This window comes from Cavia porcellus, unplaced genomic scaffold, assembly GCF_034190915.1.
Source record: "Cavia porcellus strain 051 isolate PalLab524CR breed Dunkin Hartley unplaced genomic scaffold, mCavPor4.1 scaffold_16, whole genome shotgun sequence".
NCBI classification, from domain to species: Eukaryota; Metazoa; Chordata; class Mammalia; order Rodentia; family Caviidae; genus Cavia; species Cavia porcellus.
This window is the reverse complement of record NW_026947499.1, coordinates 32,721,838-32,743,227: the sequence shown is the minus strand read 5'-3', so window position 1 is coordinate 32,743,227 and position 21,390 is coordinate 32,721,838. Positions and strand designations below refer to the sequence as shown.

The 21,390-nt window shown below is 49.7% G+C and overlaps 2 protein-coding genes across 7 annotated transcripts; one reads left to right on the top strand and one right to left on the bottom strand.

The window, feature by feature from the left end:
* Positions 1-664: 664 nt before the first annotated feature.
* Ccdc154 (coiled-coil domain containing 154) lies at positions 665-20,418 on the top strand. 6 transcript variants are annotated; one of them, XM_063226262.1, is made up of 18 exons: positions 665-907; positions 1,055-1,155; positions 1,436-1,643; positions 1,742-1,931; positions 2,096-2,142; positions 2,361-2,456; positions 2,766-2,889; positions 4,276-4,377; positions 4,470-4,598; positions 4,669-4,796; positions 5,145-5,271; positions 5,427-5,564; positions 6,844-6,963; positions 7,120-7,196; positions 7,471-7,588; positions 7,728-7,814; positions 8,067-8,254; positions 11,725-20,418. In XM_063226262.1, the coding sequence occupies exons 2-18, from the start codon at positions 1,149-1,151 to the stop codon at positions 12,125-12,127; spliced, it is 2,289 nt and encodes a 762-aa protein (XP_063082332.1). In that variant the 5' UTR covers positions 665-907; positions 1,055-1,148; the 3' UTR covers positions 12,128-20,418. The 6 variants fall into 6 exon arrangements, with proteins under 6 accessions (XP_063082332.1, XP_063082333.1, XP_063082331.1 ...); XM_063226263.1 differs by having other exon boundaries at positions 665-1,155; positions 1,742-1,928; XM_063226261.1 differs by having other exon boundaries at positions 665-1,155.
* Percc1 (proline and glutamate rich with coiled coil 1) lies at positions 9,454-10,242 on the bottom strand. Its single transcript, XM_063226268.1, has one exon. It carries the CDS (start codon positions 10,240-10,242, stop codon positions 9,454-9,456), a length of 789 nt encoding a protein of 262 aa, XP_063082338.1.
* Positions 20,419-21,390: the final 972 nt, after the last annotated feature.

Genomic DNA, 21,390 nt, shown 5'->3' with positions numbered 1-21,390 from the left:
CCTCCCCTGTCCCTGTCCATCATAGCCCTGCTCTTCTGCCTGGCCCCTCTTTCTCCTTCCCTATTTTCTAGTTTCCACTAACAATTCAACCACTCCCAATAGATTGGGTGTTAACAGATGTCATTGTAGGGAAAAGGCTTCCCTACTACTAGTGCAATCAGTTATCAGGACTGAAGAGGGTACCTCACTGCCTGACCTGGTATTCATGGGGAGAACTGGGATGAGGGACAGGTAGAGTCTGGGGAAGCCCTGGTTAGGCATAGGTCCCTCTTTTATATGACCAGATCTCAGTTGTCTTACTACTGTTTTTCCTAGGTGGGGAAGGGTTGTATCAGAGTTGGACCAAAGGCTATGAAAGACCACCAGGCCTCAAAGATGCGGTACCAAAAAAGCATGTACAATCTCTGTTTCACAGTTGTTTTGTATTGATTACATGTTAAAATGATATTTTCGATATATTAGGTTAAATAAAACAATCAGAATTCACTTCCCATCTCTCCTGACTTCGTGAGTATGGCTGCTGGGAATGGGAAGTCTTCTGGCAGCGCCTCCTTTCAGATGGCTGCTGACCTTGGCCCCTCAGGATCTTCTCAGGGTCACCTGTGGTTTTCTGTCCTGGGCTCTTGCCTGGGCCAGTCTCCTGCCATGAAGGAAACTCTTTGTAGAAGGGCCCTGCTCTGTACCCGAGGCCTTTCCAGGAATGACAGTTTTTTGTTTTTGTTTTTGTTTGTCTTTTTCCTTTTTATCGGTACCGTGGATTGAACTCACAACTGCCTGCTTGCAAGGCAGGCGCTTATGCCGCTGAGCTAAATCCCCAGCCCCCAGGAATGACAGTTAGGGAGACTGTTCAGGGCAGGTGAGGACTCAGGTTTCACTGGCAGTTGGGCTGTGAAGTCACAAGGTTCTGGTAAGGAAAGGATGGTTCAGAATTGCTCTTCTGCCCAACTGTGCCTACCTCCCAGGGATCCTCTGAGGAGGAGACAAGATGTAAGGGCAGAAACCCACTTTCCCAGGCTCTACAACCTTTGATCCCAACTTCTTCATCACTTTACAGCACAACCCCCAGCCACCCTCGTCCAGTGTCCGGCTTTGGTTATTGGAGCACTGGCCCCAGGCTAAATCCAGAAATAAGGGCTGCTGGTGAAGCCATGTCAGGTGAGCTGGAAGCCCACAGGCCCTGGTGCTATGGGGGACAACTACTAATCAACCCCCATAAATATCTGCTGAAACTGGCTAGGTAAGAGCACTGAGCTGTTTCTACTCCCTGGTGCTGAATGTCCTCAGGCAGTGCTCTAGATCTGAGACCCTACCAGATCCATGGTTTGTGACTCAGGGTGGTTAACAAAGGTCACTGCCATGCTTTGGGTCCTTACTACAAGTCTTAAGTTGGAGAAACTGCCCTGAGGGCTGAGTTCTCAAGGCATTCTTCTTGCAGAGCTCGCTGACAGTCCCTTGTCAGGGATGTCGCCCCCTTCACAACCCAGCACTGTCACCCTGGAGGACTTAGATCTGCTCATGGTAGGAGATCTGGCCAGCCCTGAGCCCCTGAGTGTAGAAGAGAACTCCGAGAGGAATGAGTCCAGCCCCCTGGTGTCCAGCTCCCCTCCCCCTGAGCAGGATATCTCCAAGCACTTGAATGAGTGGTAAGCCTGAAGGGTACAGGGCAGAAGGGCTGTGGGGGCGATATCGCCTTACCTCCAGAGTGAGCCCACCCTGAGTAGCTCACTCTGGCCCTGACCAGTGTGGCCAAGTTGCAAGCTGAGGTGGTGTCACTGCGGGGACACAAGGTGCACTGTGAGCAGGCTTCTCTGAGCCTGCAGAGGGAGCTGCTGCAAGTTCATGGGCACATGCAGCAGCAATCCTCAGAGCTCCAGCAGCTGTGGCAAGAGATTAAACGTGTGGCCCACGTCCCGGAGAAGGAGGTGCAGGTGGTGAGCTCCCTCCCCCACAGACCAGTCTTCCTTTCCTGGGGGTTGGAGCCATTGCCTTCTGGACCCTGAGCCTGCCTTCTATGTCCCCACCTGAGTCTGTGCTGGAGAAATGCAGGTTGGATGGCAGATGCAGCCTGGCTAGCCCCACACCTTCCTCTTTACAGTTTTCTGGGGCCCAGAACCAGAACCAGATACAGATCCTGGACAAAAGGTATCTCCACACACACTATGGGCCCAGGCTTCAGAGAAAGCAAAAGGAATGGGGCCATGCTGGAGCCTAGACATTGGCTCTGTGTGCAGTATCTATGCATGGTCCAACTCCAGAAGGCTGAGTCTGGGAGGTGGCAGGGCACTGGCTGTAGGGCCACACACACAGCCCTAAAGACTGCATAGCCTGCACTAGCTAGCTTAACATTTTTTGTGTGCCAGGCTGGTGGAGGTCCGTGAATCCTTGACTCAGATCAGGAGGAGGCAGGCACTGCAGGATGCGGAACGGAAGGGCTCTGGGCAGGAGGCCAACCTCAGGTGGGTTGATTCTGCACCCACCTGCATGTGCCTAGGGGTCACAGCTCACCAGCTCTGTGGTGCAGCAATATGAACAGGACATTCCCTACACTCAGTGCTGAGCTGTCGGCTCCCAGGGGAGGGAGGGTTTCGGATCCGCTACAGTCCCTTTCACTGAGGACTCCGAGGTCTGTCTGTGTTCCTCCTGAGTGGGTTGTTTTCCCTGGCCTGGAGAGGACTGTATCCCATGGCCTGGCCGACTTCCTTGTGGCTACTTAGTTTAGGCATCCAGGCAGCTGACCTGATGTCACCCCACCTGCCTGCCCTTAGGCTAACCAAGCTGTCTGGGTGGTTGAGGCAGGAAGAGCAGGCCCGGGAGGCAGCCTACAGCTCTCTGCAGAAGAGCCAGGAGGACACCAGCCAGAAGGTGGACCATGAGGTGGCCAAGATGCAGGTACCTTTTGGCAGATATGGCTAGCCCAGACAAGGGCCACCAACAGAGTGTGAAAGGAGACCCTAATGTCTCTAGTCTGTGCCTTTGCTATCAATGCAGCTCCCTGCAGCTGGGTTTCCCTATGGGTGGGACATGAGGAGGACTCTGGTCTTGCCCTGCTCTGTGTAGTGGCCTCTCACCATAATGGCACTGCCCATTGACATTACCTACAATTTTAGGTAGTTTCTTGGACATATCCACATTTCAGTGCTCAGCAGCAACTTGGCTGGTGGCAACATGGTTTTGGGGGGTGGTTCTTCATCACAGAAAGCTGTGGCCAGGTATCTTGGTTGCTGCTGCCGCTCCTTCCTCCAGGTTCAGAGGACAGCATGTAAGAGCATAAGAGCACCTCCAATGGCCATTTTCAGCCTCAATGTATCCATCTACAGGAAGTGAGAATTGTAAATTCCCAGGGCCCAATCCCCTGACCCCCACCACAACAGGAGCCTTTCTGTGGAGTAAGGTGGGAAACAGAACTGCCACATACCTCCATGACCCAGGTCCTCAGTTCTGTAAATAGCCTGACATTCTGCTGCACATCTGCTGCTCCTCAAAGGGCAGGATGCAGGTGGTTGCCCAGCTTCCCCCATAGTTCTGCAGGCTGGAGTTAGCCAGCTCCTGTCTCACTGCCAGGTGAGAAGTTAATGAATTGGCTCTGTGGGAAGGGCAGAGGTATTAGGCTAAAGATTCCTAACATCCCGCATATGGGGGAAGCTGCTCCATGTGGGAGCTTTGGCTGCTTTTGATCAGGATGAGGGCTGTCCTTTGCCATCTGCCATAGGCTGTTGTAGGTCTCCCAGCCCCAGCTAGGGCCTGTTCACTGGGGCTGATGGCAGAAGAGCCCTGTGGTATGGACAAGGTGTCTGGTGCCTAGACCCTGTGAAACAGATGGCCAGAGAGCTGACTGTCCCCTCTAGAACCTTCAGATATTGCAGGCAGAAGGAGAGCACACATGGGAGGAAGCAGAGCCCCACCACCACCACACACACAATAGAGCACATGCACAGGGGTGTTTTCACACAGTCACATACACTTCCCTGCCTGACTCTCCAACCTGTGTTGGATGTGGTGACCACTTTGCAGCCCCCTGGCAGCGTCTTGATGGTACTGAGCATGTCTGGACCCATGTGCGTTTGGCCTTCAGGCCCTTCATGACCCAGGAGTCTGGTCTTCTGGGGGACAGTGGCTCCCGTCCACCCTCTGTACCTTCCTGCCCAGAGGCAAGCCCAGCTCATCTCGGCTAAGGGACCATAGAGGAGACATGACTCAATTTCTAGGACACCAAGAAGAGGGGCAGGCAAAGTGTCAAGTGGGCAGCCTGGCAGTGACTGTGTGGCCCCTCACTAGGCCCAGCTCACCAAACTTGGGGAAGAGATGAGCCTCCGCTTCCTGAAGAGGGAGGCCAAGCTGTGCAGCTTCCTGCAGAAGAGCTTCTTGGCTCTGGAGCAGGTAGGGCTCATAGCATGTTCAACCTTGCTATTTATGGTGCTGGTATAGCTGGCTAGGGTATAGACTCACAACCAATGGTCATATCTCCACAGAGAATGAAGGCCTTGGAAGGCACACGGCTTGAGACAGAGAGAAGCTTGCGAGAGGAGCTAGAGGGCCATTGGCAGAAGCTGCAGGAGCTGACTGAGGAACGTGTCCAGGCCCTGTGGGGACAGCATGAGGTGTGCCCTGGTTTCTAGGTGCTGGGTGGAGCCAGGGTGGGCACTGAGGCTCAGGGATGGTTCTCTGCAGCAAGAGGAAGAGGGCTGCCTTCGGGAGCAGTGCCGGGGGCTGGATGCAGCTGTGGTTCGACTCACCAAGTTTGTGCGGCAAAACCAGATGTCACTGAGCCATATCCTGCTGATGGAGCAAAAGGCCCGGTGTGTATCCTCAGATCATAGGGAGCTGTGGGCCAGGGTGGGACACCCTATCTCTCATCTGACCACAGAGGCCCAGCTCAGCAATCAATAATCCTGCCTCCTTCCAGCCCCAGTGGTTCCAAGTAGAGTACTAGGTACCTCTGGACACATCAAGACAGAGTAGTAGCCCCTCTGGCAGGGGGCTCCTGTCCCTCCACCCATCTTAGTGATACCAGTGACAATACCAAGTCCTCTGATTTGTGGAGTTCTAGAAGAATCTAGAGTTGATAACTTGGCTCCCCTTCCTGAGCCCAGCACTGAGGGGTTGACCAGCCTCCACTGATGAAGTCTCTGTTGCATCAACCCCAGGGTCTCCAAGGTGGGCTTGGAAGAAAGTCAGGCTGAGGAGTTGGCCTCCTACATGCAGGAGAACCTAGAGGCTGTACAGCTGGAAAGCAAGCTGGCCCAGAAGGAGACACAAGATGCAGTGGAGCTGGTAAGGGAGCCTGGCAGGTGTGTGTGTGTGTGTGTGTGTGTGTGTGTGTGTGTGTATGTGTGTGTGTGTGTGTGTTTGTGTTTGATAGAGATCCCCATGCATAACACATAAACCCCTAACCAAGCCCTCTCTGACTCACTCCCTGTCTGCTGTAGCTCCAAGAAAAGAGCCAGGTCCTGGAAAAATCAGTAGCCAAGCTGGCGCAGCAGTTGAAGGACCTAGATGACCACTGTTTGGCCCTGAGCTGGAGACTAGACCTGCAGGAGCAGACACTAGGCTTGAGGCTGTCTGAGGTGAGTGCCGACAGCTTGGCAGGACGAGCACTCTGGAAGGATGGCCTGAGCTACCCTGAGCCACTGGGTAGCTGTCCCCAGGCCAGGTGACTCCAACTCAGGACTATGCCCACAGTGACTTTCCCCAGGTTCAGGTAACCCCAACCAGTCCTGAGCTTTCAACTCAGTGACTCTTCTCAGTCCTGGGTGACCCTCATCCATGGCCTCCTGTTCAAAGAAGGGTGGCTCCTGCCACAGCCTCTACCCAGCTCTTGCTACACAGGCCTCTGAGGGCCTGCAGCCATTGCTCATGGCCTTTAGATAGCCCTGGATCCCATATAGGGGCAATGAGGCAGCCTCTGCCCAGGAGTTGTTTCCCTTGTTTTTTGACACAGCTTTATTCAGATCTGGTTCACACCCCAGTCAACTCACACTCAAGAGTGAGGCTCAGTGGTTTTAGCATGTTCTTGCAATGTGTAGCCACTGCTGCAGTGTAGAACTTTGTCATCAGATCTATCAGGATCTCCCTACATTCTCTTCAGCCCCTGTTGTTCTCTTCAGACCCCTAAGCTACTTTCTGTCTCTATGGTTTCCCTATTTTGGACACATCACATCATGAAGTCATGCAGTGTGTGGCCTTTGGTTTCTGTCCCCTATCATGGGGCATGATGTCCTCATGGTCCCTTGCTTCAATGTCTACCAGTGTCTCATTCCCTTGATGGCTATGACATTTCCACTGTGGAAAGTCCATATTTTGCTACCCACTTGTCTGTTAATATACACACAAATTGTTTCTCTTTTTGGGCTGTTGTGACTAGTGCTGTCATAATCATGGTTGTCACCCTTTGGTCTGGGAGCTGGATCCCTGACCAGCCCTACAGCCCTTCAAGGCATGTGTGATCTGAACAGCTTCCAGAAGGGCCCCAGACCCTAGCTTCAGTGCTTTTCCTATAGGATGGCCAGCCTTCTCTCTATCCCTGTATCTATCAGCTTTTGGTGGGCAGCAGCTGGCCTTCTTGGGGGTGTGGCTATACTCAGCCTAGTGGCCTTGTCTGAGAGGATCTAGGACTTTCTTCCCCTGTCTGGTGTGTCTATCCCCCAAGATGCTTGGCCAGGCCATCCTGGGCTGTGTGAGTCTGTGCATCAGTATGCTCGAAATCAGAAGTGGACATGGAGGTACTACCCTTGAGGGGTGCACCACTCCTCCTCCCACAATCTCCTTGTGGCTGGGTTCTACTTAGCCCCATCCATCTTCTATCCACCCTCCTTCTTTGGCCTCCCACCTTTGTCTGAATCCAAGACAAAGACTCAGTGGGAAGGTGTAGAGAGGAAGTCCCTTGAGGACCTGGCCCAGAGGCAAAAAGAGGTTGCAGCCCACCTGCAGGAAGTTCAAGAGAAGGTAGACCGCCTCCCCCAACAGGTGGGTAAAGGTTGGAGGCAAGGTATGTGTCTGGGTGGGCACAATTAGCCTCAGAGACAGAGACTTCTCCCCTTTCCCTTCACCCCTCCCTGTGTTGCCTTTGCTGGGCCTGAACTGGCCTGGAGCTCCACCAGCTGGGTGTGCTCCACATTTCAGATAGAAGGTGTCTCAGATAAGTGTATCCTTCACAAGAGTGATGCAGACCTGAAAATCTTGGCAGAGGGCAAAGCCAGGTAAGGATATCAGCTCACCTCCAATACTCCTGAGAGAAAGTCAGGATCTGTACTGACTGTCTCTGGGCTACACTGGTCCCCACAGTGCTCCCCAAGTGCCTAGCTGCTGTGGCAGCTCCATCCCGTCCCTAACCATCCAGCCCCACTCTGGGCTCATCTTCCTGTGGTGCAGCCTCCCATAGTCCATCAAGCTCCCCTTCTGCCATTCACGGAGGTCCAAGCCTCCTCCCTGCTGGTCTTGCCCTGTACCAATGCTAGTCCTCCATGCCCACAGAGAGTTCGAGGTCAAGGTTATGAGGCAGGAGCTGGCCACTCTGCTGTCATCTGTGCAACTGCTCAAAGAGGACAGCCCTGGGCGGAAGATTGCAGAAATCCAGGGCAAGCTGGCCACGGTACCCTTGGGCCCAGGGAAACCACTGGGCCCACCACTTGCCTAAGCTCTGAGTTGCTCAGTGATTCTGGGTTGAGGACTCAAGGCAGCTGGAAACTAGCAGGAGCCTCAGTCTGTGTCACAAATTGGGCTATATTTAGTTTCAGAAGCAAATGATAAAGTTAGAAACCAGCATCCAGGCCAACAAGACCATCCAGAACTTGAAGTTTAATACAGAGACCAAGCTGGTGAGATGGAGCCCACAGCCCTAACCCCATCCTGCCCCAGCCTAGCCGAGTCTTCCAGCTATATAATCTCCCAAGGGGTCCAGAGGAACCCACAAATTAACTGTGTCTGGCTGATGCTGAGCCTTTCCTTGAAGATAAGGGGGAGATAAGCCTCTGTTTACCATCTTCTCTCTCCCACCCTGCCCTGTCATCAACTTCCACATTCCAGCAGCCGTCCCACCCCCGCTTGGCGCCCCTGTGTCCATCCTGCAGCGTTCAGAGGAGATAGCAGCCCTGCGGGAGAGCATGCTGCGCCTGTGGAGTGAGAAGGGCCCGTGGCCACTAACACTGGGCAGCAGAAGGGTGTTCATGTCCCTGGTGAGGCAGCGGTTTTTCATCAAGGATGTGGCCCCTGGCGAGCAGGTTCCTGTGAACTGTTGGGGCATCTATCAGGCTATGAGGTGGGCAGCAGGAGCTTGACAGCCTTTTCCGGGTCCAGTAGAGGGGATAGGGATTCCCTGAGGGCAGTGGCCAGCAATGGGGAGGTTGTTAGAAGGGGGCCTTGGCCCTGAGTGGTATCTCTGGCAGGTGGCTTCAGTGGAAGGCCATCCTCTTGAATCGAGTGACTCAGCAGAGGCCAGAAGCAATGTCAGAGACTTCCCATAGGGATCCTGTGGGCTTTACCCAAAAATAAACATGCTAGCTCTTATACCTGTGGAAGCCATAGTCCACTGCTGCCTGCTGGTGATGTCCTCTCAGGGGCCTGTGGGGCTGACCAGGATGGAGCAGTGGGAGGGAGCAAGATCAAAAGGCCTACTCCTTCAGGCCTTCTTGTCCTCTTAGCCTAGTCCCTGGCCTGTTACTTTCCATGGCAGTCTGGGAACCCCATTGTACCAGGAAAAAAGTACCCCATCTGTGTTTTCACAGAGTACTCCTGGATGCACATAAATCCCTGGCAGGGATATGGGGAGGAAGGATGCCTAGAAGCTGCATGCCTGAGGCTCAGGCCTCTGCATCCCCTTCCTGGGGCCATTACCTGATCCAGCACTGGCAGAAGCAGCTTCTTGGCAGTAATCTGGGGGGTAAACAGCTATGTTTGCTCACATAATCAGGCATTTCCCTCTCTTCTTGCCTCTCCTTGAAGAAAACATGGTTTATCCCTAGTCTGGCCCTGCCACCTGCCCAGGGACTGTAGACTCGAGCCTCATGGTATGCAGGGCAATGGTGAGGGCTGGCCTGGTATGGACCCCTTCCTGGTCCTTGCTACTGACCTGAATCTTGGGGTGAGCTTGATTGGCAGGGTATAAACCTCTTTGAAAGGAGGCATAAGCATGTAGGCCCATAGCCTGAGGGAGCTGTAGTTCTGCCTGTGCCCTCTCCTCCTGTGGGCACAACGCTGAAGACCCTGTGCTGAGGGAGTCTCTGGGGCTAAGAACTCAGGCCTGCATCTGGATGCCCCCACTGATCCTGACTTCTTACCATGATACTTGTAGGTCCAAACCTCAACAAAAGCCCAGACCCTGCCCTGGGTCTAGACAGACCTTGCCTGAGCTAGTGAGCCAGCTATGAAGTTGCCTGGTGGGAAAGGGTCTTGGGGAAAGGAAGGAAAGTTTGGACAACTCTTGATGCACCCAGTGCTCTCCTGACCCTTGCTTACTTGTTAGGCCTCAGCCAACTGTGCTCCCTCCAGGGCCTGGGTGCCTCCACCTGGCAGCTCAGGGCCAGTCTCAGCTGACCAACTGGCTAGAAGGTCACTAAAGTCTGGCGTACCTGGGTGGAGCAGGCCCAAGGCACTAGGTGCTGGCTCCTTCCAGAAGGATGGGGGCAGCTTTCTCTGGGTCATGGGTGTGATGTGACCATATTTCTGCTCTAGTCTGAGCCTGCGACCAACAGATGTACTAGGCCCTGGGAACTGCCGCAACCCAAAGTCAAAGAGCTCGGCCAAGGGTCCCAGAGGTGGCACCCCACCTGCAGACCTACAAGCTGGCCCTTCTAGCCCCCAAGTTGAGCAGACCCCAGAGTCAGTGGCCTCTTTGTCCTCTGAGGACCCACCCTGGGCCAGGCACATCAGGTCGGCATAGTATAGTTCCCGGGCAGAGCAACTGGCTGGGTGGCTGTCAGCATAGATATCACAGGAGTCTGGGTCCTGCCTCTTGTCCTTAGGGCCAAAGTACCGCTGGATGTCACCACTGATGAGCTGTGAAAAGCGGAGCAATTGCTGTGGGGTCTCAGGACTGTCGGGGCTCTCAGGGGACACGTCTGGGCTCTGGGGAGCCAGGCTGCAACTCCTTGGTCCTTTAGCCTGCAGCTCCAGCTCTTGCTCCACCACCTCCTCTTCCTCTTCCTCCTCAGAAGTTTCTGGGAGCTCTGGTTCAGAGGTCAAGAAGGGCTTATGGGACTGCAGCTTCAGCTGGAAGTCACAGAGTGGCTGGATCACACCAGCAGCCATATCCTTGCTGTCCCTGAACTCCTGGGGACTTTGGGGTAGCAAACACCAGCTGAGGAGGGAGGTAGAGGAGCAGATTAGCAGTTAGGACTGGAAGCATCTTGATAGACTCAAGATTTGCTTGACTCTCCTTGGGATGCTGCTGATCATCTCAGGGAGGAGGAATAGGTAGATGTAGATGGTGGGGGAAAAATATGCAAGGCACAGGTGTGGCTTTCTGGAGGGGGTCCAGTCTCTTGCAGGAGCAGCCAGTCCCTGACTTGTGGGGTCGGTTGGAAGGGACTGTACCACTAGAATCATTAAAATAGTGGTCACTCAGTCCAGATGTAGTAAAGGGAAGAGAGAAACTGCAATGGCCTGGCTCTTCCCAGGCTGGGCTGCCCAGAGAAGTGGGGAGGCTACTAGGTTCCTCCTTGCCTCAGTTGCTGTGATGTCAAAAGCAGTAGCCTGGTGACCACTTCGACCCTGTGTGGCTGCTGTTGGGAGCACTGGAGCCTATGAGGCCGTGCTAACTCAGCCCATCTCATCCAGTCCCAGCCCTAGGTTTTAACTTAACACAATAGGAGAAGGTACCAAGGCACCTTCATGGTGGAAGGAGTGAGCCCCAAATAAAATGGGTAGGGGCTGGGAGATGGCTAGGTTGCCATCTCCTATTGTCTAGCTGACAGTTTCTGGATCCTTGAACTTCACCCCAAGGACAGATGCTACCAGGCCCCTCCACAACACAGAGGAAGGTGAATGCCCCCCAGTAGGAGGGAGTAAAGGTGCTAAGCTTGTGAAGGGGAACTGGGAATGAGTGGCCAAACCCTGGGACAGGTGCACCTCAGGGTCAGGTAATTGAGGCACCTGCCATTCCCTGGTGTCCTGAGGCTGCTGAGTGATGAGGAGGAGGGGAGCTACTTGGGACCTCCCCACTTGGCTGATCACTCTGACCTGACCTCCCCTGCTGACCTGGGTGCCCTGCTATAGGAAGTATCTAGTGGGGATACACAAAGACAGGACCTGGGGAAATTTTCTAAGCAAAAACTTCCCAGCCATACCCCAGCAGCCTCCCAGCCCACCCCAGGCCCTCCTCCTACCTGGCCAGGCTGTACCTCTTCATTCAGCAGGCCTCTTTCCACCTGGGCCCAAGCATTTATAGCTGGGCTCTGCAACCACCCCAGGCTGGCAAATATTTGGCGACGGCATTGTCATCACAGACTGGGCAAACAGACCCCGTTTGCTTTAGCACCCAGCAACCAGGGCCCCACGGGGGGAGCACTGCAGATCAGCCTCACCTGCACACAGCCTGCTGGGGGACCATGGAGTGTTTGCCTCGGGTCCAGCTGGCCCACACCCTGAACCCGAGGACCCTTATCTCAGCTGCTGATTGGGGCCCAGTCCAAGCCTTGTCAAATAGGTGGAAAATTAAATTTCATGCTATTTTGAGTTCTGGAGTAGTCCTCTCTAGAGGACATCCTGCTTGTCTCTATGCTACATACACAGGCTGCTGCCAGCAACCAAACTCTGGAGAAGGAGATGGGACAGAAGCAATAGGACCACTAGCGGGCCTGAGGATGAACTGATGTATGTGGTCTCTGGAGCCCCTGCCAAGCCCCTTCCAGTGACAGGAGGCCTTTCTGGGAAGCTGTGGTCTGTGGAAGCCAGCCCATATAGGACTGTGATGAAAGCCTTGACTGGCAGGAATGCAGGGAAGTTTTCAGTTCACTTGATTGAAGCTCCTGTTGCTCTAGGCTTCCATGGGATGGATGGAGGTGGGACTTCCTTTTCCTATGTCCAAGCTTTCCTCTGGCTGCTGCGACCCACAGTGAAACTCGGGGACTTCGCCTCTTGCCAACTCCCTCAAATACTTCGGGGGTTTTCAGACTTTTTGCCATGTAGTGGTTAGCTTCTTGGAGCCACTGTAATCAATGACCACAAACAAATAGTTTTGGGGGCTGGAGCTCAAATCAAGGTGTCACAACAAGGGTGATTCCTTCCAAAGACTCCAGGGGGAACCTGCCTGGGCCTCTGCTCCTTAGGTTCTTGGCAATCTTTGGTGCTCCTGACCATGGCCACTTTGCTCCAGTTTTTGCCCTCATCATTTTTTAAAAATTTTTGTTTTAGACCCTGTAGCCCGAGGTCAGTATAACTATACTTGATAACATTGGTTCAATGATAAAATTGCCTAATGCCATATTGCTCAGAATATATCCCTATTGTGAAGCTATCTATGGCTATATTTAATTAATTAAAATTTAAAAATTAATTCTATTTTAGAATAAAGCAAAGCAAAATAAAATGGAATAAAGCCAATCCAAACAAGACAGTGTAACACAGGATTTCAAAACAAGATAATAGGAAATCAACAGTGGTTATCATAATGCCTCTTATTGTCTTCAAAATAGCTGCCCATACCTTCAGACATAGTAAAACAAAACAGAAGCAGAATACAACCAATAAAAACAAAACAATGAATGCAATGCAAAATTTCAAAACAAAATAGTAAATCCAAACTCGCTACCATAATGTTACCATTGAAATAGCAGCCCATGCTATCAGATACAACAAAATCAAACGAGATAAAATGATAAAATGTAACCAAACAAAACAATGAGAATGATACAGGATTTCAAAACAAGATAATAGGGAATTAACAATGACCACTACCTTCAGAAGGAGCTCCCCTATATATGCTACATGTATAGATGATCAGACTACAGGCTTTAGGCCTCCAAAGCCACTGAAACACTAAACACTACAAACATTAAGTTGTATTTTACCTCATTAGCTATCATCACAGCCTGTGTTTCTGCAGATCAGCCTGTTGCTTACTGGGGGGTGGGAGTAGGTGAGATGTTGGCTGTTCCTGTCTCCTTGCCTGAACACCAGAAGGAGCTGGCATCTAGCTCTTCCCCCAGTCAGCCTGCGCATGGCACCAACTCACAGGAGCTCTAAGCTTCTTGTTGACTTCTTGTTCTCCTCCCTTGCAATCCATGAATCTGGCCTCATCTTTATAGCCGGTTCGTGTGTGTGTGTGTGTGTGTGTGTGTGTGTGTGTGTGTGTGTCCTTCTAATGTTACTCATTATTGGCTTTAGGACCCACACAAACTCACCATGACATTAGCTTAACTGATAACATCTGCAAAGACCCTCTTTCTAAAAAAAAGTTCACATTTAGTGGTTTCCAAGTACACAGGTATTTGCAGTCCAGCTACCTTCCATATAGGTCATGGTTGCTACCCCATTATTACCACATGTGGCTCTACAGGGCACTTTACTCCTTGCAGCAACCCACTGCCACTGGCCAGGAGGATTTAGATACTGCCTGCTGCGACTCCCATTGCTGTTGGGATTCATTCCAAGAATAGGACAACAGTTCCCTCCCAGCTTGACTTGTGCCCAAGAGCCCTGTGACACTTAATGTCCAAAATCTCCAGCTCCTGGATCTTCACCTGTCCAGGAGGCTGGAAGGGTTGTGAACACCACACCACTTCTCCCTGGGTCCTTGCCCCTTGTCTCTAGTCCCACCCTCCTCAGGTGGGAGACAGCCTCCTCGTATCCCAGGAGATTCCAGTGCACTGGGGTCTGGGCCTTGCTAATGACTGCAGTTATTTCCTGGCATCAGGAAGGCAGATTTCAGTGACCCTCTAGCCACTTTGTGCTTGGTGCTAGTCAGCACCCTGGCCCCAAGGATGAAGACCTCCAATTGCCAACTCTGACAGGTTGCCCACATCTCAGTATGAAATTGTATGCTTGGTGTTTGATCCTGAGATTGGCAAGGACAGGTCGCCTTCAGGTCCCTGGGCAAGACTTCAGGGCAGAGGGAAGGTGACACCATTATCACAGCCTATCAGGCCATATTACTGCCTCTTCCCAGGCAGGAATCTCTGTCTGTGCCCCAGTGAGGCCATGTCCCAGGTGAGCCTGTGTCCTAGTTGAGTCATTATCCTGGAATGAGATCCATCTGTCCAGGCTCAGTTCTTATTGTCCTGTTTGCTTGGGGACCTCTGTCCCCACAGAGTGACCTTAGGCTTGTCTGAGTCCAAGGCTCTAGCATCCAAAGACACTTGTGCAGTACTGACTGTGGAATAGCTCTGTCTCAGCCTCAGTGATCTCCCCTCTGGCCCAGCACTGTGAAACTGTTAGTTCAGACCTGTAGGGACCTAGAGTTAGTATTTTTGGTGACTGCCTAGGCTCGTGGAGCACTATATCCCCTCTGCTACTCTACGCTCCTGCCAGCTTAAGGTGCTTCAAACTTGGGCCTATGGTACTCCTATCTTGATGTGCTCAGGACCCTACAGCTGGACCCCAGAGGGGCAGAGGTCACACCCTCTTTGGCCAAAGCCATAGGGCCCTCTGCTACTGGACATGGGAAGGAAGAACAGCACAAGGAAGTGTCTAGAAAGAAGTCCAAGGCCGCTCTGGCCATGGGCCTGGGTCTGTATGCTGCTTGCCTCCATCTACCAGGTACGCAAGGAAGGAGTCAGCTGGATGCCTTAGGAACAAGGTAGAGGTCCCTGCAGGGAATGTGGACCATGTCCATAAGGTCCTAACCTGACTCGGATAAGACAGAAAGGACATGACATGCTGTGTGCACCCACAAATACCAGATTACTCCATTCATCCCTGGGCTGGGCACTGCAGTTGGGGAAAGGAAACACAGCACTACCTTCAAGGAGATTCTGAGCAGAGGAGGGGCTTTGAGGATTCAGTGTGGGGGCCAGCTGCAAGGAGGCAGTGTGTTCCTACATAGGGAAGAATTTGAAAGGACTTCAGATGATGCCGTGGATGCTGGGAGCTCTGGGCTTTCCAGATGGCCAAAGTTCTTCCAAGGTGGCTAGGGTTCTTTCAAGACAAGGCAGGAGGTCAGAGTTAGAGAACGACTAGAAGATTAGAAGCTGCTGAAAGTAGAAGGAGCTTCCAGGAGCTGGGAAACCTAAGGGAAGCAAATATCTCTATTCATCTCAAGTGTAACCTACGGACACCTTAATTTCAACCCAGTGAAACCTGCTTGGGACCCCCTAACTTCTAGAACACCAAATGTCATTTAAGTCACTCAGGTGTGGCCATTAGTTTTAGCACAGGAACAACAGGAGACTCACAAGAGGGACTGAGTGGCTGTGAAATTAGGACATTTTCCTCAGCCACAGGAAGCATCTGACCCCACAACCTAGATGACACCTTGAACATCTGAGCCTCTGCTTGCCCCTCTAACACTGATGAGTTGGAGAGATAATATATGAGGCTTTCGATGCTGCTCCTGTGAGGCAAGGACAGGAGACAGTCATTTCCCTGGGACTGCCAGCTTCTTCCATGAGAGCCTGGTCTTTAAACCCCACACCTGTACACTTTCTTTCCTCTGTCCTCTGGCTCAGCCATCTGGACAGTGGGTCTGTGGTATGATTTAGGAATCTGCAATGACCAAGGACAGAGGGGCCCATTAGTACCAGATGAAGAAGGCCATCTACTGACGCCAGACTCTTGTCCTTGTCCTGGAGTAATCCTGATGATTTTCTTTGGCTGACAAGCGGCCAGGAATAAAATCATAGCCTGGGATGGAAAATTGTAGTGTGGAAAGAGAGCAGACCAGATGGGGAAGACAAGGTTGGGCAGGGCCTGTGGTGCTGGCATTGCAAACTTGGGAATAGGGACAGCCTGAGGTAGGAGCCTGCACCAGTCCAAGTCATGAAGGAGTTCTATGGGGTGCACTGAAGGGTGATGATAGACAACAGGCCTAAGTATCTTAAGGAATAAAGCTGAGGACCTGCTGGGGAGGCCAATAAATCATCCCTTTCTTTTCCCTTCTGAGTTTTCTACCCATTCAAGATAGACTAGTTTGTCAGACAGGCATGAGGGCTCTGGTTTTTATTTCTGGTGAGGCTGGACTAGAGCACAGCAGCCTGAGGGGTTGCTGTCATTTTCTCAGAGTCATTGTCTGTTTATGTCTAGAGGTGTTGGACAGGTGTGCTCCCCCTGCACCGGTCCATCTGGGCTCTTTAGTGAGCTGAGGCCCAAGCATATGTTTCACTGTCTGTGGGCAGTGCTTGGCCCAGCACACCTGTCCTCTGCCCCCATAAGCTCACATCCCATCTTCAGGTCTCAGTCCCTGGGAAGAGGCTCTGTCCTTCCAGAGGTATAGCCCTGCCTGTCCTGGGGCACCCCATATTGATCTCCCCAGGAAAATCAATAGCTCCAATATGTCACCTCTCAAGTGGCCTTACAATAAATTACCCTACCAATAAGCACACAGAGTTGTAGCCTCCAACTCCCATTAGTGGGACATTAGGCCTCCCATGAAATTTCTCTGTGAGCTTTGAGATAATGAAAGCTGAGGTGTCTGTGTGTATCCCAGGGTTAAGCAGCGAGGTGACCTAGCTGGCTTAGCACAGAGCTTCTTAGCAAGGTACCTGAGGACAGACACAGGAATGGGGCACTTCAGTGAAAGGATGTCAGGAAGGACAGCAGAACTGGGCAGTCCTGAGCTGAGGGGCCCAAGAAGGCAGGACCTTGTCTAGACTAGCTGCTGTCAGAAGCCAGGCAATACCATGGTGGGATAGCAGTAACACTCTTCTGGGGCTATCAAAACCAAAGACCATTGAGCTGAATAAGCTGAGGCCCGAGGGATCAAATCACGTTCAGACATGTCTATTTCTGTCCTTCATCCAGGACATTAATAAAGACTGAGATGAACACACTGAACTGCCCCAGGGTGAAGCTCAAGCCTCTATCCAACTTGTGTTTCTGGACCTGCATGACTTTCTTGGGCAGCTTGTGCTCTTCTTTTCCAAAGCATCCCAACTAAGCAGCTGTCTCACCCTTTTAGCAGCCCCTACTACAGTCCAATCTTAGTCACAGGCCCTCAGCTATCGCTAGGAAAGCCATCTAGAATGTACACCACACACACTTGAGTCCCCTTCATCCAGGCATAATAAGGACCCAGGTCCCTGCAGGGAAGGTTGGTGTGGCAATGATTGTTTTAAGGTAGAGCAGGTAGGATGGGGCCCGGGAAGGGCTGGGAAAACAGGTGCCATTGTTGACACAGCAGCTGTGAATGTCCTCCAGGCCTGGGCTCCCAGACTCTGAGGTATCCTAAGCTCCAAAAACCTCCAGCCCTTGCTAGTTCTGTCTAGTGCCTGTGAAAGTGCCTGGGGGTGAGGACCATGATGAGTCTGGGGCTTTCCTCACCAAGAAATGGGCACGTGAGACAGTGGGCTTCAGATCACAGGTAGGTTGTGATTTTTTTGTCCTGTTTTATTTTTTGGTACTAGGGATTGAATCCACTCGGTACTAGGGATTAAGTCCATTAAACTATATCCCCAGTTTTTTCATTTTTGCTTATTTTTCAGACAGGATCTCACTAACTCACTGAGTTGTCCAACTTGGGCATCCTGCCTCAGCCTCCCAGAATTCTGGGATTACAGGTATGTAACCCCACTCAGCCTGTGATCTAATTTTGTGTGTCCCTAGAGCACATTATGTCTCTTGGAAAGGGGCCTTTCAGGACCACCTGACCACACATGCAGCGCTGGATGGCTACAGGTAACAGTCACCTCAAGAATGTCAAGTCCACTGACCTGGGCCTAGGAAGGAGACCCAAAGAAACATCAGGGCAGAATTGGGTGACAGGGGACCAACTTGAAGGGAAAGAAACCAGCCTCTCCAAACACTAAGTAGGAAGGACAAAAGTCAATGTTTTCTGGCCTCCAACAAATCTTGCAGTTGGAATGGGTTGAATTCATATTTGAGACTCTGGATATAAGAAATGGATATGCTTTACATTGTGCTACCTGCCTATAATCCCAGCACTCAGGAGGCTGAAATAGGAGGATTGCCATGTGTTCAAGGACAGCCTGAAATACATAGTGAGACCCTGACTCAAAAAAGAAAAGAAAAGACACTTACAATGACAACCATAATGAAAGACATAATGACCTCAAAGCAGATACAGATTTTAAAAAATAGTAAAGTTTGGAAAAATGATGGAAATCATGAATGCCCATTAAATGAAAGAAATGGAATCCATGAAATACATTCAAACAGATGTCCAGGAGATTAAAACTTCCACAGTAAGTATATAAAACAGAATGTCTAGAAGACAGAGTTGTGGTTAGTGATCATGAAAAGAAAAACTTCTTTTTTTTAAAGAAAAACTTCTTAAAAATAGCAAGGGACCACAAAAAAATCACTCCAACAGGTACTAGATTATGCAAAGACTAACATAAGATTGATCAGCATCAATGAAAAAGCAGAAAATAGCACAAATAACATAAAAAAATCTCCACAGAATCAATGGCAGAAAAACTCCCAAGCAGGGAAAAAGAACTTAACATACAGATAAGTGAAACATACTTAAGTCATAGTCATGATAAAAAAAATTACATCAAGACATGATAGTCAAGACTCTAGAAATTCAACACAAGAAGAGAATATTAAATGCTGTTGGAGAAAAAAAATGAATCACCAATAAAGAAAAGTCCATCAAAATCACAACAGACTTCTCAACACAAACAAGTCAAAGAGAGCTTGGAGTGAAGTATTTTAACCAGGGAAGACTGATGTACTGCACAAAACTATCTTTCAAAATTGATAGAGAAATAAGATACTTCCATGAAAAAGAAAACCTGCAGGAATTCCTTGACCACCAAACTAGCAGTCCAAAATATTCTGAAAGACATTCTAGAAAGAGATAACAAGGACTATACCTCCATGAATCCCAATGGAATGAATCCAACAAGCAAGGTAAATAATTTAAACAGAGAGCAAAAAGGGAACTAACAACAGGGAAATGACATGACAAGGATAAGTGCATAACAATTATAACCATCAATGTTAATGTTTACCAATTCAGCACTCAAAAGAAACAGACTGGCACAATGGATCAGGCAACAAAATCCAACAATGTGCTGTACACAAGAAACACATTTAATTAAAAAAAATTCAAAGACTGAAAGTCAAAGGATGGAAAACAATACTCCATGTGACACATAAAAAAAAAAAAACAGAGACAGTTATTCTATCTGCAGATAAAGTGGGTTTCAAGCCAAGATTGATCAAGAGAGACAAAGACAGTTACTACATCCTTGTAAAGGGAATAATCCACAAGGAAGAGATAATAATCATAAATACATATGCACCAAATACCCAAGTGCAAGCTTTTACTGTTAAATCAGGAACAAGATAAGGATGTTCACTGTCACCATTCTTCTTCACTACAGTTGTGGAAATATTAACTAGAGCAATTAGAGAAAAGAAAGAAATAAAAGGAATAAGGAAAGAAAGCATTTAAAGTATCATTTGTGAATGACATAATAATATGTTACATAGAAGGCCCCAAAACTCCACTTCTAGATTTAGTAACCAAATTCATTAACATAGCTGGATACAAAGTCAATACTCAAAACCAATAGCAATATCACACTGGGAATGGCAGGGTGGAGGTAGGGTCTTGGTTGTGAGCAAAAACACCTGTATCACCATGAGGCCTCTCTAAAGGGTCACCTTGTAAGCTAGATCTCTCCTTGTCCGTTCTCTGGGACTCTTATTAGACACTATTCGCTACTTAGAACAAAACAAAGAAAAGCACCAGATTTCATTTGGGGAGAAAGGAGTTCAAGGTTTCTGAGTCCTATAGTTGACTGCCCCATGTAAAAAAGAAGGGATGAGAAATGATATTAGGGTGTGGCAAACTGGCTAACAAGTGTGCATTACCTGTCAGTCACTGAGATTGAGGATGTAGATAGAAAAATAGTTTCAAGAACCTTAACCTGTGGCAGAAAGTGCTATCTTCTATTATTCTCTCCAGAAATCAAGCAAGTTTGTGATAGGATGGTCTAAATCTGAAAGCAGCCTGAGGGATGGGGGATACAAAAGAGGTGATCTTTTTTTTTTTTTTTTTGTCTTTTTCCTTTTTAGCGGTACCGGGGATCAAACTCATGACTGCCTGCTTTACAAGGCAGGCGCTTATGCCAAAAGAGGTGGTCTTTAAGCTCTAGGCCACTGTTCTCACTAAGTGGTGCACTCTCTACAGAGTGTACTTTTTTTTTTTTTTTTTTTTTGGCTTTTTTTCATTTTTATCGGTACCAGGGATCGAACTCACGACTGCCTGCTTTCAAGGCAGGTGCTTATGCCGCTGAGCTAAATCCCCAGCCCCTGTACTTCTTTTCCTATATTTAATAAATGCAAAATCTCACTACAATACATCTTGCAGTTGTCTTGACCAATTCTTTGTTCAGGATGACAAGAACCTAAAAGCATTTCTAAGAGTCCATTGCATCCCAGAACTCCAGTAATAGGGGTCTCTTTGTATTTTGTATTTTGTTTAAAGTACTGTGTGTCTAGTGTGTATGACATGATGAACGATAGTTTTCATGTGACAGTGCCATATAAGATGGCGTTCAGAGGACCAGCTTATGAAAGAATTTAGCAATAGACAAAGAATGCAGAAAAGAGGAAAATTTATTTAGATCAAGATATGCTACCAAAGGAGATGGTGCAGTTTCAATTTTTCAAGAGATGAATTCTGTAATAAGGGTGACAGACTAGAGTTTTCATGAGGGTTTCAGGATTTTTTTTTTTTAAAGGGGGTTCTAGATAGCAAATGTGATTATCTAAAGAATGCCTTTTTCTGGATCATTTATCACCTCACAGATCTTCAGGGAACACCTGTACTAAGGTACAGTATTGAACTGTTTACAGTTGCAATTTTGACGATTCCTCAGGTCGTTAGCTTTAAATAAGGTGATAAGGAGGTCTATATCTGTTTTGTTTTGAGATAGGGTCTCACTATGTAGTTCAAACTGGCCTTTTAACTCATGGTGATCCTCCTGCCTCAGCTCCCACGTGCTGGGATTACAGGCATGCACCACCCTATCCGGTTATACCTATCTTTTAAATAAGATGGGTCAGGACTCTTGGAGGAAGGAATGGGCCCTATATCAAAAGGTCGGTTGCTGCTTTATGATCGCCTACTGAAAGTGTGATGCCTTTAACCGAAATTCCTTTGTTAAGGGATTTTACTGGAGTTCAGCCATTAAGGGTTTTAATCTATTTCACTGCCGATAAATGGCCACGACAGTAAGTTCATATTCAGTATGGCTGATTCTAAAGATGAAATGTCGCCAAGTCACAGCTCCCGCAGTTCATAATAGAACCCCCAGGCAAATGAACTTC

Bases quoted from the DNA above. Each gene is read 5' to 3' on its own strand.
- Ccdc154 (XM_063226262.1), top strand. The intron at 2,890-4,275 runs GTACCTTTTGGC...GCCCCTCACTAG, and splicing joins ATGAGGTGGCCAAGATGCAG to GCCCAGCTCACCAAACTTGG. The intron at 4,797-5,144 runs GTGTGTATCCTC...CATCAACCCCAG, and splicing joins CTGATGGAGCAAAAGGCCCG to GGTCTCCAAGGTGGGCTTGG.
- Percc1 (XM_063226268.1), bottom strand. From the start codon at position 10,242: ATGGCTGCTGGTGTGATCCAGCCACTCTGTGACTTCCAGCTGAAGCTG.